This window comes from Molossus molossus, unplaced genomic scaffold, assembly GCF_014108415.1.
Source record: "Molossus molossus isolate mMolMol1 unplaced genomic scaffold, mMolMol1.p scaffold_m16_p_4, whole genome shotgun sequence".
NCBI classification, from domain to species: Eukaryota; Metazoa; Chordata; class Mammalia; order Chiroptera; family Molossidae; genus Molossus; species Molossus molossus.
In genome coordinates this window covers 6,950,957-6,968,973 of record NW_023425377.1, presented here as the reverse complement: position 1 = coordinate 6,968,973, position 18,017 = coordinate 6,950,957, and the positions used below count along the sequence as shown (strand labels likewise).

Genomic DNA, 18,017 nt, shown 5'->3' with positions numbered 1-18,017 from the left:
TAATTTATTGGACACAAGGATATAAATCATTTACCTACCCAGTAAGCTGAAAACTTATGCTAGAGACAGGAAGTAGGAATTTGTGATGACTCAAAAAAGGAGGAGGAGGGCTTTAAAATTGCAACCTTAGGTGATGCAGATGAGCCCTTAAGATAAGACTCGCCTGCTGCCACAGGCATTCCGTTTTCCTCCTGCTCATATAAAATAGGAGTTACTGGTAGAAGATACAGATGGGAAGCTAGGCTATCTTTCAGAAGGGCTCCTTCCCTCTAATCACTCTTCTTTAACTATCACTAAAGCTTTTCACATACCGACTTAGAACATATGCCTGTTTTCTAACATCTGCTTTAGATAAAGCACAAAGAAAAGAGACTGTCATTTGGGGTGTGCCCCATAGTCTTAATGTCAGACTAAAGTTTGATTATATATTACTTAATAATAGCAGCCATTTACTGACCACCTATCCTAATGGCTAATAGCTAATGTTTATTTGGGGCTTACTGTGTACCAAAAACTTTCAAGCGTTTCTGACACTGTGCCTGTAGCGCTGTATATGATACAGGCAGCATGAGATGACAATAATAACAACAGCTAACACTCAGGGCAGTTTCCCTGTGCCGGGCCTCTCCTAAGTGCTCTGCATAAATTAACTACTTTAATCCTCTCAAGGATTCTTAAATTAAGCCCTATTCTTATTCTCATTTTATATTTGAAAAACCAAGGTTTAAAGGAGTTTGTTCAGAATCACTCAGTAAGTGGTGGATCCAACTACCCCTGGCCTTCAGAGTCTGTCCTCAACCACTGTCCGAGACTGCCTCCTAACTTGTGAGGTTACTCTTGTCCTATCATTCTTTCCACTTCACAGCTGAAGAACTGAGGCTCTGAGAGATTATAGAGTTAGTTCATTAAATAAAATTGTTTATGCATGCTGGTTTAGCCAGGCGCTGTGCTAGGCTAGCAGCTAGCGGTCTCACTCTGAAACGTGTGCATTGCGCTGCGCACACATTCTGGTTGCTCCTGGTCATCTAAAATATACTCAGCTGCCTTGCCATGTCTGTCTGCTTACTGAGCGAAGAATATGCTCCCTTGGCAACTGTGTCGACCAGTGGGGCTTTTGCATATGTCGTAGTTCATTTTCAACACAGAAGTGTTCACTAGGAAGACTAGGCTGGAGGCAGGACTTAGTCTATTGCCACAGATAACTGCCGGATCAGAGAACCCAGACAGTGTTTGAGGGAGTTGATGGGCCACTGAAGGTGAACTCTGATCCATGGCATTTGGGTAAGTTAAAGTTGCAATAACGAGACTAGTGTGAGAGACAAATTTAAAGGTACAAAGGACTATAGAAACAAGATCTTTGAGTAAAATTTGAGACTATTATGAAAAAATGAAACTAGCTAATATGACAAAGGAGCAAAAATGTAGATGATGTCATTGACATCCCCTCTTTTATTCCCTGGGCTATTATTTTTCTACTTTTCATGTCAGATGGTTCTTCCCAGACTGACACAGAGTTGAGTATCTCTCAGAAAGGTACAGAAGTTATTTTAGACATAGAAAATTGGACATGTTTCAGAGAGGCAATATGGAGACAAAAATAGAGTAATATTAATAGGAAACACATAGAATAAAATAAAGATGCTAGAAATGGAAATGGGACCTGGTGAAAGTCTTAACACCCACTGTGACTATAATTTGGTGTGCTTTTAGAGGATTTGGGGAGAGTGTGTGTGTAAGAATTTGATTAAGTGGTGGAAGGCTCAGCATGATCTACTTACCTTCTGAATGACTAGAGAAACGAGTTCCATTTATTACAGATGAACTTTACCCGTGCGAAGGTGACTTGGCCTACTCAAATCAGCCCCACCTGCCACACTTGCGCAAGGAGAGTGCCTGCCTCATGGGAAGCAATAGTGCCAACAGACTTTCAAATAGTTCTGTCAATATTACTTATAATTGGTTCTTGTTTAGGGCTACCCTTTAGTAACTGGTTTCGTGAATTATTTCACGGAAGCAAACCCGCTGTAACCCATGTGACCACATGCAGGCTTTGAACGGCACTTCGCCAGGCCTCTACTGTTGGCCTCCAGAATAAACAAAGCCCCAAGATGATAAGTGACAGCCACAAAGATCCTGAGCCACCCTCTCCCTGTATCTGAAGTTGGGAAGGCCTTCTGCTCTTCCCTTACCCCTGATGCCAGGTGGCAGGTCCCTAAACTCTGTGCTTTTTAGGTTGTACGCCTGAGGAGTGATGTGTCCAGAGCTCCAGAGAAGGCTTGGAAAGTAGTTAAGGTGAGTTGGGTTGTGGTTATTATGGTGGATCACCAGTTTTATGCTTGCCTCACCCCGGCCTCGGATCCTCAGCACTAAAGTAGGCACATGCTCACAGCGGGGTGTGTAGGGCGCATTGTCTTGGATCTCTTTCTGTGCAGTCTGCAGTCCTGCGATGTGCATGTTTTATAAGCCACTGTTCACTGGTCAGCAAACGAGCAACAAACTGCCACCGCTCTGGTTCGTGCGCTTGCATAGTGTGAAAGCAGCCTACATTTCTTGATCATAACATTTCTGAAGCGGCCAGTTCTAACCAGTTATTCATACCTGAAGGAGGAGGTTTTCTTTTGCCACAGTGACTAGCATCTGTTATTGAACAGTATCTAGAGCACATGTATCCCACGTGCCAGAATGTGTTCCTGGCTGACACCTCTGAGAACTATGGGGGATTGGTGTAAATAAAATCTTTTATTTCCTGATTTCCTCTACCATCACCCTCTCACCAATTGTATCTGGCATCAACTTCTTTGCTCCAAAATCTAATATGTCCTAATATGTCCTATAAACTTGCTATTGCAAAGAATTCTGAGTAAAATGCCTGAAATGCCCCTTAAAAGCATGGTCTCAAGCCTTCTACCAAAATTAGTCAGGCCCTCTTCGATAGCCTTGTGCCATAGCCATGGTTAGCTGCTGCTGCTTGTATGATCTTGGGACGATAATGTATTTACCCAGGGCTTTACCATGGCTTTGGCCACAGAAGACTAGTTTAACAGAAGCTCGGCCCCAGACATGGAGGGAGTTGGCAGCCAGCAGGAGCAAAGCTGTGTCAGGACAAATGTGCTCCCCCCATCTTCTCTAGTTGGCTTTCAGCTGGTTGCACCACAGGAGTCCTTCGATGGGCTGTGTATCCTGTGACCAATAACTGGTGCACTCGACCCGGGTCCCTCTTGGCTAGCAAAGGCCTGTCGGGAGACATTAGGTTCATGCTGGTGGAGATCCTTAGTCAGTGGCTCCCTAAGGAAAGTAAGGCAAACAGCCAGCTTCTGTTGAACAGGTGGTAGTTAGACCTTAGATCTGGTCGGGGTGGGAGGGAAAGAATCTCTCCAAAATTTCCAGTATTGCTGGTTTTCACACGGTACCTGTATTCCTCTTTCTAATAAATGATGGTTTCGACACTAATCCAAAAATATCTCTGGCAGCATCTGGAGCCCTTCCTTAGCGGTCTGGATGTGGGCCCAAGTTAGGAATGGAAACCCCACTGGGGTGCAAGCAAAAGAGGAAGCATGTTCTTAGCCATGCATCAGTGGAGGCCCCTACTGGGAGAGGGGATTATCACAAGGCAGCAGGCAGCCCTGCACCCCAGCCTGCTGAGTTCATGCTTTGTGCCACAGGATGTGGAGCGAAGGAAATGTCAGGCAAAGGGGTGGCTCCAAGTCTCCTTACACAATAGCTCCTTCAAGCAGATTGGTATGCCTCTTAAGAGATTTGTTAGGTACATGTCCCCTCAGCAAGATGGCCACCACAGATGGTGAGTTCGGATGTTCCAGTGTAAATAAATACTTAACATTCATATTTATCTTATACTTCCATAGCCAGCTTTTCTTTATCAGATGCCATTCCAAATAAGGCAAGCAGATTCCTAAACGTTTACCACTTGGTTCCCAACATATATATGGTTTTACAATTAAATTCTGGCAAAGATTTTTTGACCTATAATTGCGGTCCTATATTTTGTGATGTTATTTTAAATGATGTGGAAAAATTAGCCAAGATTGATGTGGATCTATTCAGTATCACTAAGTTTGTATATTTAATATTCAGCAATGGTGTTTGTACCATTAATTCTCTTGATGTGGTCATAAGTTAATTGTGATGATCATGTTTTATTCTGCTTCACATGTTACTGGAAGAGCCCAGTATCTTCAGTTCTAAATGGTTTACATCCAAGTGATAAAATGCTCTAATTCCTCTTACACCTCTCCTTCTCCGTCCTACCCTTACAGAAATGCGTGGACCTCAAGGGCACTCGAAGCCTGAGACAAAACCATGGAAATTGGTTTCTTACTTATAATAAATGAGTTTACACTCAGTTCCAAAATTCTTTTCCTAAGGAATGTTAATTCTTTCATTATATTGGATCCTTTCTGGTGACATGTGTTGTTTTGCCAAATTAATACCCATTAAAAATCTTGATTGATAAGTCATTTCAATAGATTGAAATAATACTTTAAAATTCACAACAATTGTGTTTTTTTAATTTTGTGGTATCAATTTTGTATTATTGGATGTGAATTTTTCCGAATAAATTGGTTCGGGAAAATATATTATCCGACGGCAGAATACGTTGTTGCTGATTTTCACAGCACTGCTAATTCTCTGCAAGGAGCCTGCTTACAAAGGCTCTTTGAGAACATCATAGAAGGCCTATGGGTATTAACTTACTGTAATTTTCTGAAGATTCATTATCCAAAATCTTAATTCATTATAACAACTCTTATGAAAACCTACAGAACCAGTTTTTCTCTTTTATTTTCTTATTTGTGCAGAATGAGCGATTCATTGTTCTTTTTAATTTGTTTCATGTGGTGCTTTTGAGTACATTTCATAGAGGGCTGTTATTGAATTTCTGTGACTGTCATTATAGATCCATACAACCTTTAGGAACTAATATTCTGGGTTTCCCAGTTCTGTAATCTACTGCAAATGTGAGGATTGACATAATTAGTTTCTTCAAAGTCATAGCCAGAAGGTTAGAGACAGCACCGCAGATCCTCAAGACCAAGGATTAGGATTGGAAAGGGAAAGTAATTAAACATTAGCGCAGCACATGCTTTTATTCTTTATTAAATTAAATTCACAACTCAAACCCTTTTTGCTATTTGTACGTTCATTCTCTTGTCTGGTTTTCTTATGTCGTCTGGCTTCCTTTTGAGAAACCAGATATAAGTTCATTGAAGCTACCTGCATACGCGCAGGCCATGCTTGTCATCTGGTTAGTGAAGAAGTGCGAGAAGTATTGGGTCATTGGGGCATTATAAACACATCCAGATGCTCTTTGCTGAAAAGTAAAAGAACCTTCACAGTAAAATAAATAGAAACAAGAAAACAAACATATTAAAACAGTTTTTTGGAGCATGCCTTTTCAAGTCTATAATGGTAATTTCTAACAACTTCGTGAATTTCAAGAGCTAGAGAAGATGGATGGCTGGTTAAAATGGGCAATTTTTCTAGCTTCTAAGGCAATAACCATTGAGAAGTAGAAAGAATTTGGTTTTGTATTATGATATTTTGAAGCCTTATACCTTTAACAGATGCCATTTCTGGCCTTGATTAGTGTTGACTGAATATGTGTGTAAGGATTTCAAAGCTCATACAAATGTTAAGGTTTTTTTTGTCTTAACCTTCTTGGTGCCATGTCAGAATATTCAAGGTAAGCTCCTTCTTTCTGGCATTTTTATGTAATGAACCTTCCCTTGAAAGGTAGTAGCGGGCCCTTGGAGCACCTACTATGAGAAAGGGTCTATGAAGTGGAGGAGGAAGGGGCGTGGCATTTGTGGAGCACTAACCACCAGCTCTGTGTTAGGTCTCATCTTTCGGTTTCCCAAAACCCCGTAACGTAGGTGTTCGTATTACTGTTCCTGTTTTACAGAAAGGAAACCAAGATTCAGAGATTTTAAGTAACAGCTAGTTAGTGGTAGACCCAGAAAGCAATTCCAGATATCTGTGGGGCCAGAGCCTGTGCTTTTTCTTTGTTTCTAAGTTTATCAAGACAGTGTTGTAAGTACTTCTGGGGATAGAAAGAGAAATAGACATTTCCCCTGCCCTCAGGCAACACATGCTTGAAATACTGAAGGAAATAGTAGAACACATGCTTGAGATAGTGGAGGAAAATGAATTTTCCATATTCGCATGGAAAACCAATTCTACAAGATCGTGTCTGTTGTAGAATGTGAGGAGTGCCAGGAACACACTGGCAGCAGTGGGCGCTGTGAGTATTCAGAGGACAGAGCTCTCCTTACTGCATCGAGAGGAGGGCTTCTCCCAGAAATACTGTTTACACATTAAAACCACGTCTTTTTTTAAATAACACAATTTTACCAGTGGTCACCTCTGATGAGTGCAATTCGGGGTATATAATTTTTAGAGAAAAGGGTTCGTTAAATTTTTAGAGAAATGTTTTTGTTAAACATTTTTTAATGAAATGGAATCAGCCAAAATTTACATTTTAATATTACGTCTTTTGTAGTCATTTTACATTTAATGAGCATTATTAGGCAGGAGAGATAAAAGACAGCATCCTCTCTGCCCTCAGGGAGCTTGTGGTCTAAAAGTGAAATGCAGGCGTAGTAAAAAGGAAGGAAGAGAGGGAGGATGCACAGGCTGACAGGCAGAAACAAGGTGGCAGTGTGTGCCTCTCTGATCATGTGAACCGGTAACCAAAGACGTACTCTTTATTCATCTTCATCGTGCCCTTCAGAGAGGATGGAACTACAGATGGGCTTAGTCTCTTATTTCTTAGATTTTGCTTATTTTTTTCACTGTGATCAAATGATCTTAATTGATTCTGAAACAAAAGGTTAGGAATCTGTGTACGAACCAGAGTTTTTACCTCTCCTTGCATTCCTATGTCAACTTCTGTATCCTTCCTTAAAATGCGTATCATGGTATCATTTCTGCTGGCTGTCATAAAAATTATTTTTGGTCAAGAGATAGATGTTTTAGATAATGTCAAAACCCCCTAAATATTGTGTTAGAATTTTTTCTGTAGAAAACTTTCATTGGCTTGTGTTTCATGATAAACAGTTTTATAGATCTTTTCTCACTGGACACATTACTTCCCACCCCCAAATTATGTGTGTCTGTGGCATAATTAAATTCCAAATGTTTGAAGACATTTTCATATTATGTATATTCTCTGAATAATAAGGTGCCTTAGAAAATGTGAGCCAGTCTTTTAAAAGAAATGCACTAATCATACATTGATTTTAAATGACCCTGTCACACGTGGAAACAAATCAGATTGTTGCTCTTAATGAGCTTTTCAATTTACTATTCAGTAGATCAGATAAGTGGATTTAAGAGGTAATGATCCTGTTTAGTACTCAGGCTTGACTGTCAGATCCTCTAGTGGAGAGAAATCCCTAGGGACAAAAGCGTTGACACAGTTCTAGATGGGATAATGGGAATCAAAGCTAATGGATGATAAAAGGAATGGTGCAAGTTACAAGGATAATTGTGGATTAAAGCACTGCCATGTGTCAATGTTGACTTTTTTTTCTAGTATCTTATTGGGTCAAACCCGATGCTTTGAGAAACTGTTTTGACAGCAGAGCACAACAGACGCCTGTCTAGCTTCTCCTTGCGCGCCAGGGACACAATAGAAAGCTTCCTTGTAAGAACCAGCAATTAAAAGATATTTTTTAAATGTAAAATGTTTAAAATCAATTTAGCTATTATATTTTGTTGTTCAGTGTGGCATAGGTAAAATCAAAATTAAATCACTCCTAAGTTTTGCCATTTAAAAAAAGCATTTATAAAGTTTTGAAAACGTAGATTTTGATTTTACAAAAATACAATACAGTGTAGTTGGGGGAGATGGACACTCACACAGTTACAGTGTGAGCAGTACGGCGATAGAAAAACGTGGGGACACAAAGGGGCACGCCTCCCTGCTGCGGCCGGAGAGGTGCCCTCTGAGTGGGAATCGGGAAGAGGAGGGAAGAGGCAGATTCAGGCAAAGTGAGGCCCACAAGCTCATAGAGACCTGAGACTGCCTGAGAAGCCTCAGTCACCCCCGCATTGCATTGTGGTCAGGTTGTGAAGGGCCTTGTATGCCATTAACCATATCGATACCAGATTCTCCAAGGGACCCAGTCACTCCCACCTGTGGGAGAGGTTTGGGATCGTGGTGACATTGGGAAACCGCCTTTCTGCACACCATTCTTCCTTTGAGCCATAGGCGTGCGTAAAGGTTTCTGATCGCTGAGGATTGCTGAGGATTGCTGGTGACTAACGTCCTAGGTTCTCATCCTCGCTCCCTCTTTTCTTCAGACATCTGACAAACGCAGTGAGAGCTTCAGCCTTATAAGAGGTGCAGGCCTCGTCTCCCGAGCAGTCGTGGTAATGCTTCTCTGTAGGGCTCCGAAGTTAGCAGAGGCAACAGGAATTTCGATCTCAATCTTTCCTTCTCTCTCCCCCAACTTCTCTTTCCTTCTCTTGCCCTCTCCGCCGGCTCCCCCTTTTCTCCCTCTCCCACTCTCCCCCCATTTACTCTATGGGTCTGAGGAGCTTTTCTTGGTCATAGGACTTAGGTTGGAAGCCTAACACTTGAACACAAGTTTCTGGTTTGAATAGTGTTTAAAATTCAAATATGAGACCTGTGCCGTGCACAGCTGCCCTACAACTTTGGTGCCCTGTGCTTTCTTTCTCGCCTTCATGGCCTATGGCAGTAGATCAGGCTGTTGTTTACCTATGAAAACAAGGCGGAGAGAGTGAAAGCTGAATTACCGCACCACGTAGGACATAGGCTGGTCAGGAGGAAGGGAGAAAACAATCCTGGGATCAAATCCGATGCAGCGGGTGTCTGGCAGGGATAACCTGGAATCACACCAGAGCGCCAGGGCGTGCGGAGGTGTTAACCCACCTCTCAGCTTTGCCAGGCTAGTGGGGAATATGCCATTGGCTGCCGGTGGCATTTTCCCAATTGAAGTGGGATATGTGTTTATCAGCTCAGTGTGGCTTGGATTGGGACTGAAATATTGCACCCCAAACTCTGCAGCCAGCGCTCCCTAATTGGAAGCTTAGTGGATTCTTAGGCCCTGGTGTACTCAGCAGAGAATTCCTGAGCCTGGGATTTTAGTTCCAGCAGGGAAAGTAAGACCTATCTCTATTTTGGGGGGAGCTTGATTGAGAGATTTAAGAATTTCTATAAATTCTTTAACTTCCTTTTATTTTTGGCATAATTTTTTTATAACTGCCTAGCATAATCCTGAATTAAGTGATGGTTTGCTGAAACTTGGAATGGATAGAAGCTTGGGAAATGTCAGAGCCCTTTACTGAGGCACTCCAATTCTAGCCCTTTACCTTCTCCGGTCTTTGAGAAAGGGATGATTTACCGCTTTGGAAAAAAATTAGGTAGTGTGCTGGGAGTGAAAGGAGTATGTGAAGGTGTGTGTGTATGTATGCCAAAATAAGAGAGGTGCTCCTGGAGGAAAAGGGGTAAATTTTAAAACTACAAACATTTTTTCAAATTCTTAATTTGCTTTCCCATCCACTCCCTACTGCAGTGCAGATGCAACCGTGCATTAATCTTACGTTTGTTCAATGTGATAGTCTTTTGAAAGTATATGTTAATGATAAAGCTTTTAACAGTTAAATGTTTTCATGCAGGTATATGCCCGTATGTCAGAAGTCTTAGGAATAACAGATGACAACCATGTTCTAGAAACATTCATGACAAAAATGTGAGTTCCTGCTTTGGTTCTTTGATTTTTCTTTTGTTGTTGGTTTGAATCTAATAGACCTTTAACTATGTTTAAATCTCTTCATAAATATTAATTTTCTTAGTGAGAGCCTTTAAAAATTAGGTTTTAATTTTTGGTATGGTAGCATGGTTTTTCACTGAAACAATTTCTCATATTTAAAATTCACCATCCAGAAGACATTGTTATTTGTCAAGGTCTCCATACAACTGCAGTATGCAACCTCAAAACATGGTTTTACAAAGTTTACAGACTCTGGCTCTTCCAGGCAAGTGGGTAGCATTTATTTAATTAAAAAGAAAATACCCAATTTTAAAGACCAAGTAAAGAGATTATTGCAAATTGGAATCACTGAGAGGTTTGATCGCCTCAGGACAGGCATCCACTGGCTCCGACAGGAACCTGCGGCTGTCAGAGACATATTCATGGAGACGGAGTTACCCTTATAACAGCAGCAGAATTCACGAATTTCTAGTCATAGACATAACTTTGTATACTTAACCTAAATGGGTGTGCCTCCACTTGGCTTCCTACTTTATCTGTGTAACATAAATAGTACTGTCTTGCTTAGAGAGCATAACACTAGATAGACAGTCATGATCATGAGAAGTGAGTTTTGGAGCCAAAAATAGGATGGTTCGTTTCTTGGTGAACTGTGAGCCTCTGTTGGACTTTCCTTGTAACTCCTGCTGTCAATCCCAAATATGTTTGTTTTAGATACGAACTTAATGTTTCTCCTGTGAAACACTTAGACAACTTTTTAATTTATAAAACTAAATGTGTAGAATTAAACACCATTTTGACACTTGGAGAGTAGTGTTCACTGTACGTTGATTGTATATAATTTTGAATGTGCTGTACAAAGAATAGAATAAAAAATGTTCTGTTGGTATTCTGAGATTTAGGTCTTCTAACTTACAAACATGTATGTGTATTTCCTTGTTCTCCCTATACAAGCAAATACCTTACTTACAATTAAAAACTTCTTTTTTCATATTTAGTGTTACAAACCTGAAATATTGGGGAAGATGTGAGCCTGTAATTTCGAGGACTCTTCAGTTCCTAAATGACCTCTCTGTTGGATATCCTTTTACTATATATCTGACCACTTATATAAGCAACCTAACAAGTACATTCCATTGGCTAGATATTTTCCTTGTTTATAAATTTTGCAAGTTTTTTAAAAAATAAAAAGCCTTTTATTTGGCCTTATCTGTAAATGCATGTTTTTGAAAGATTTTTATTAGCTTCATACTTTACTGTAAAGCATTTCTTCACAGTTGCAATATATGTAGATATGTAGATTCCTAACTAAAGTTCTGTTTGTACTCATCCAGGTCCATCAGTTGTCACATAAGAAAGTATGCTACCACACGTGTTCTCTAGCCCACGAGTTTTCATAACTGTCAGGAAGTTCTTGTTTTAAAACAAAGCATGTAACTAATTTTAAAAAGGTCAAAATGGCCCTGGCCGGTTTGGTTCAGAGGTTAGAGCGTCGGCCTGCGGTCCGGAGAGACCCGGGTTTGGTTCCCGCTAAGGGCATGTACTTCGGTTGCAGTTTGTCCCCGGCCCTGGTTGGTCGTGCGGGTGGCAGCCACTCGATGTGTCCCTTCACGTCGATGTTTCTCTTTCTCTCCCTTCCTCTCTCTCCCTCCCACTCTATCTGTACAAAAAATAAAATAAAAAAATAAAAATAAATAAAAATAAAAAGGTCAAAATGTTCTAAAAATATTAGCTTATACAAACTGAATTCCTATGAGTAAATATATTTTCAGTAGCGTTCAATTGAAAAGAACATTATTTTCATTAGTTAAGAGGCACAAAGGAATAGGAAGGCAATTTAAAGTTTTTTGAACACTTTTTTGATTTTGGGCCCCACCAAATCAACATATTGTTTACTCTAAAGTGAGATTTCCCAGTACACATTAAATGTTTAGTTTTCTCTCATTAGCAGATTTTTAAAATCTGAAACCAAAATCATCTTTTCTTATTAGGTTAATTGATAATACTGTTGCATTTCTACCAATGAGAGAGAAGCGCTTAGTTTTCCTTTATATATTATCTATCAAATATGTAGGAGTTATGAAAAATAAATGTTGGTTTAGTTAATCACTAAGATTAGCTGATATTTTAATATGAGGATAGCATTCTGAAAATGGGGGCATTGGAGAGAAATCTTTAATGTAGGTTCACTTCAGGAATATGTTTGTATTAGTTAACTTTAAAATTGTGTTTCTTGGCAAGCCATAAAAGATTTCCAAAGTATTAGACACCCACTTTTGTGCTGGAATTTAATATGCAACTTTTTATTGGAAAATAATCGTCCTTGTCTGGCAAAATCCACCATGCAATATTTCTGTTAGTAGGTATAATGCAATAAAGTCAGGGAGGGCTATTTATCACTACAAATTTTGAGGATTTCAGGATTCTTTTTATTATTTTAATATATTTCTTTGATATTAAATCAGAAAAATGATAAATTACACCTGTCCAGACTGTTTTTCCTTTTTACTGGAAAGTGATGTACAACCCAATTCCAGTGGTCATTTTGGCTTTTTAAGATATGTATTTTTTCTTATTAAAAAAAACTGAACCTGTATTTTTTTAAATAATAATGCTGAAATACTCTTTATTTCTAACATATGAAGTGGTTTATAAGTACTTCCTAGTATTGCAAACTCCGGCCTTTTCACAATGAATTACTTTGAGAGCATATTATCTGGGAAGAAGCCTATGTTATTTTATAGCACGTATCTATTGTTTAGATTTACCCTATTTTTTAGGTTGAAATTGAAATCTAATATAAAATTAATTTGATTTGTATTCTTTTTAGTATAATTTGCATAATGCCTAATTTATTTGTGTCTGCTATTAAGATCCTTCCCCTATCACCTTATATTTTGTATATATTCTTTAATCCTATAATTATAACCTTTTATTTTATAAGCTCTTTATTGCTTTTGAATACTTTCTAAAGTTAATAAAAGATCATATTTTCAGAAAACCTATTAAATAAAAGTTTAAAAGCTATAACATTTTAAACTAAAGGATATGAATGGTTTCAACCTGGGTACATTGATTTATATTTTTTAACAATTATTTCAGGTTTGCATATTTAGAAATATATATTAGCTCAATTTGATTTCAGTGCTCAGTTATTTGAATTATAAATCATTATGTCCCTTCTAGCTGATCAGTCCTGAAATATCTTTGAATTCATTTACATAATGGAATGTGTGAGTGGTGTATCTGTTTCAGTGCAGTGCTGGTTACCTAATGCGTGTTTTGTTGTTTCCAATCGATTTCTTTAGTATAATGTGTTTTTAAGTCCTGATTTTAAAGCAATACATTATTTCTGTGTTAAAAATAAGATGGCATTCTTCAGAAATAGAGACAGTTATGCAGGATGAAAATCGTCACTGACCCCTGTTAATGTAAATATGTTTCTATATTAATATGTAAAATATATGTATTTAAATATTAGTAACAAATGAAAAGCATGCTATTTTACAATAAAGTGTTTAAGTGTTCCTTATGACTTTATAAGGCATATTTTGAGATACTTTACACTCCTTCTATTTTTTATCTTCTTCAGAGTGATTACTCAGTGTTTGCAGTCCTCCAAGCCATTCTCTGAACTTCCGTGTTCCTGTGTCTGACCACTTGTTTGGAAATTGAAAGCACAAAGATCCTCATTTTTAGGACAGGCTGAAAAAGCCTTTGTTCACTTTCCCCAGAGCAGTAGTCCCCGACCTCAGTGATCATCGGAATCATAGAGTGCTTGCTAAAATATAAATAAATGCTAGACCTCACTTCCAGAATTTAGGTTTTAGGCGGTGTTAGCGTGAGCCCTGAGAATTTGCATTGTCAGCAAGTCTCAGGTGATGCTTGTGGCTCGGAGACTGTGCTTGGAGAACTGCCTCAAGAGGGTTAGAAAAGAACTGGGTGTCCTGAGTGGGAAAGGCCGTACTTCTCCCGATTCGCCACAGGACTTTGTCCTCACTGGGAAAAGGCAGTCTTGACATTTTCACAGATAGTCTAGTTCCCTAAATAATAACGTGTGTGACGAGGCTGCCAGTACATGAAGCCCCTGGAGTTTACTGAGAGCCAGCCTGTCCCATGCTCCCCCAGGGTTGCTGTTTGCCAGATTTGAAGTTTTCCAAATTGTTAAGACGATTGCGATTTTTAAATCCAGAGGGTTTTTTTGAAAGTTTGTTTTCCTATCAAATTCATTACATGGGGCATATAAAATCCATTTAGCAAATACATCTGAGTAACTTTTTAATATAGTCTGTAGTCTGTAAACTTTCACAACTAAATTTGAAGAGTTGCAGATTCCAATCCAAGTAGCTCTCTCTGACATGCACAGTGAAAATGGCGCTGTCCTGGGGCAGCCCCCCAGCCAGGTGCAGGGGTCCTTCTCCTCATGAAATGTTTTCCAGGCAGGGATTCTGGTTCCAGTCTAACTGGGAAAGGGATGAGATTGTTCAAAAGTTAGAACAAGGAAGCTGCTGGGAAAACTGGAGAAAATCAGGGTCCTAGGGAGCAATGAAATAGACTATATTTAGGTTAAATGCTGGGAAAGAGGGAAGAAAAGGTTACATTTCATCCAAGATTCTGCTTATTAATCATTATTTCAAGTTTTTGTCCTTTGAAAAATACTTGATTGATATTTCTACTGCAGTTTGTTTATTTACTCAAATTTACAGCAGTAGCATGTCTCATTTTGGGTTTCAGATAGATAATATTGAGAAAGGATTTTTATTTTCTGTTAGGCCCTCTGTTGGTAGTTGCCCTTATTACATCATCCTGAAAGCATTAAGAAACTCCAAAATGTCTTTAGCTTTTTAAAACAGACCCCATAAAAGAGTTCTACGTTAATTCATGAAATTATCCATGTTTACCCTATTGTGGCTATTAACTTCAATGATTAGTAATTTACCCGTATTATTCCAAGACCACCTGCGTAGTCCGCAGGGCCCAGTACAGAATGAGCATGTGGGGTGCCTTGTTCCTAAGTTCGGAATTTCAAGACCTCGGCAGCAGGGCAGCAGGCCAGGCTCAGGACCCTGTGCAAGTCCACAGCTGGCACACCCAAGAGGCTGGCCCAGGCTGGCTGTTACATGAAGAAGTAGTTCCTTTCACTTGGCTTCAGACTAACTCTCTAAGTCTTTGAGACTATCTCCTTAGTTGTATACACCAGGATTTGGTGACTATAATGCCTAACCACATGCATCATAGATCAATTTATCTATTAACTTATTTCACTGGTTTTTATTTTTGCAAGCCAGAGAGTCTTATTTCCCGTCCAAACTACTCGATTACCCTGATGATTTTATTTTCAACCCAAACCTCTTCCAATTTTTTTGCTTACTGGTTTAAGTGCAGTAACTAGAATTGCATCCTTATTTAGATTTAACCTTGAGTAAGAATAAAATGGTGATTTAATTCCATACTCATCTTAATGATTTACTTTATCTTACTGGCCTCTTTCAATTCAGCAAATATTAATTAAGCATTTGCTCAGTACAGGGCAGAAGGACACATACAGGCCCTGCCTTCCCAGAATTGATCCTGGTTCCAGAATTCTTTTCCTATCTTTCTACTAAGAGCTCAGAGAACATTGTATTGTCGATAGAGTTTCTTTTCTTTTCTTTTTTTTTAAATTTAACTCAAATAAATTACATATTAAATTTCTGAAAATTTAGTATGAAACAATGTGGGTATGTGACATTTTGGTATGGTGGCTTTGAGGGAGCTCTTTAATTCAAGGTCATTTCGACATAGTCTATATGTAAACCATTAAGCATACAAGTCATATGCAACCCTGCCCCTGATCTTCCCACCACTGGGGTGTGAACCCTGAAGGAGGTGGGGGTCAGGAAAGAATAGAGGGTGAGAAATGAAACAGAAGTTTAGAATGAAATAAGGGTGAAGGATGGAAGTAAAATTGGGTATGTCTGTTACAGGAAATATTTAGTAATAGACAGTAGTAATTCTGCTTTGGTGGAACAGTGTTAAAATGTATTGCTTTATTTCAGTGAATACCACCATCTCCAGATGGTTTTGAGAATGTTAAATAACACTAGTTTCAGCATACACCCCTCAGGCATACTTCTTTTAACATTTCTCATCAAAAGAAATGTTGATTTATTTTTCTGTTTTCTGTCTCTATCATCCATGGAAGAGGCATCCCATAATTCATCTGCTCTGTTTGTTGTTACACTAGGATCAAGTGTGAGAATCCTTTCTATTGTTTTATAGCCCGCTTATTCCGACCTTCACTTCGTTCTTTAAATTCTTGCTTCACAAGATTATCTTCCTTGAGCATTGTTTTAATCTCATCATTTCTCTTCCCAAAAGCCCAGAATTACTTCTACTTGCTTCTCAGGTCAATGTAAAATTATTGATTTGAACTTGAGACCTTTAACAGTACTTGACTTATTGAGTTCCCATAACTAATTTCTGATCCACCACTCAACCTCAATCTGTGCTTTATACTTTTCCTTGGGCCAAGGAAATTTATTTTACCTTCCCCTTGACACCCTTCATGATCTTTCACTGAATCACCACATGCTGTTCTTCTCATGTGACCCATTGTAACTCAATTTGATCTCTCTCAAAATTTTTTCAGGTCTTGCTAAAGACTTAGTAAAGCCATCCTGAAATAGATATAATCCTTAGTCACTGTGTTAACTGGAGAAACAAGAACAAGTAATGTAATTTCCCTGAGGCTCAGTTTCTTCATCAGTAGAAAGGGAATATTATCTCTTCGGATTTTAAGTGGATTAAATAAAATAATATATATATAACAATATATTTGTGTTACCTAACAAAAATAAAGCACCTGGTACTACTTACCCTGTCCCATAGTAGGCGCTCATTAAATAGTAAACCCTTCATTTTCATCCTTATTAGCTTTAATTTTTTTAATGTTCCTGAACATCTAGTTTTTATATTTATGTATGAGGATGATTATAATATAGCCTGGTATTGGCTAGTCCTCTCTGATTAGGTTGTAAGTTATTAGATTGGGACTCTTTTCTTCTCCTTCTAGGGCAGTGGTTCTCAACCTTCCTAATGCCACGGCCCTTTAATACAGCTCCTCATGTTGTGGTGACCCCCAGCCGTAAAATTATTTTCGTTGCTACTTCATAACTGGAATTTTGCTACTATTATGTCTTTGGTGACCCCTGTGAAAGGGTCGTTCGACCCCCAAAGGGGTCACGACCCACAGGTTGAGAACCGCTGCTCTAGGGTTTCGTAACTTCACATAGGGGGCATTTGAACATAGTGTTACCCTCTTGTTAAGTGACTGAGTTTTAAACTCCTATTCCTTGTAAGTGATTATTAAGTTCCCTTGAGATGCTTCATTTTGATTATACCTATTCGGATTTCTTTTTTTTTTTTTTTTAGTCTAGCAAGGTTTATTAGCATAATCCTGTTTGTGAAATAAGTGAACTAATAGTTCAGTAATTATACTTTGTATCTATCATCTATCTACAGTCATTTCCAACATGTGATTTTCTTATCTGTGAACTTTCTTTTATCATTGGGGTCCAATTCTATCTGCAAAAACTGTTTGGAAACATATATGGCGTTTAGATTATCAATCAGATCACTACCATCATCCACTCTCATGTACTTAGTGAATGAATATCATATATTTATTACACTACTCCTTTGACTTGCAAACAGAAATTTCTTTCTTTTTTGAGATCTTGGGACACTAATTTTATTTTCTTTTTATTCATTTTTGTTACAGATCTTTTTCCTCCATTGATACCCTCTTCCCGATCCCCCCCTTTCACAGTATTGTTGTCTATGTCCATTGGTTATGCATATTTGCATATAAGTTCTTTGATTTATCTCTTCCTTCCCTCCCACCCCCAAAATTTTTTCACATTTTAACACTTCTGTAAATAAGATGTCTTACAATTGAAGGTATTTTTAAACATCTTTTCTTTCATAGTAGCACATAGAATAATGTTTTGTATAATCAGTGGTGTAGGTCTGATGAAATATGGTAGCTACTCAGTAAAGGCTTGATACCATGAATTGAAGTTGTACTTGGTGCTGCTGTGCCCATCAGCTACTAAATTAAAGTGTGTGGTACTCCTGTAATTTAAGAAACCAGTTCATTCTGTTTTGTTATCCTCCTCTTCAAAGGATATGTGACGGACAGGAATTTCCTGGGAATTTTGTTTAGTGAGTTAACGATCAGCCAGCCTTTGGAGTTTGCTCAGTCCCGGATGTGATGAAAGT

General features: G+C 38.7%; 1 protein-coding gene across 1 annotated transcript in view; it reads left to right on the top strand.

Annotated features, from left to right (window-relative positions):
• Window positions 1–2,239: 2,239 nt before the first annotated feature.
• The window catches only part of RANBP17 (RAN binding protein 17), a 106,344-nt gene continuing 90,566 nt past the window's right edge, over window positions 2,240–18,017 (top strand). The window contains exons 1-3 of the mRNA XM_036242145.1: window positions 2,240–2,292; window positions 9,661–9,734; window positions 10,754–10,834. Of these exons, the coding sequence (XP_036098038.1) occupies window positions 9,673–9,734; window positions 10,754–10,834 (143 nt within the window). The 5' untranslated portion in view covers window positions 2,240–2,292; window positions 9,661–9,672. The remainder of the gene's footprint in view (window positions 2,293–9,660; window positions 9,735–10,753; window positions 10,835–18,017) is intronic.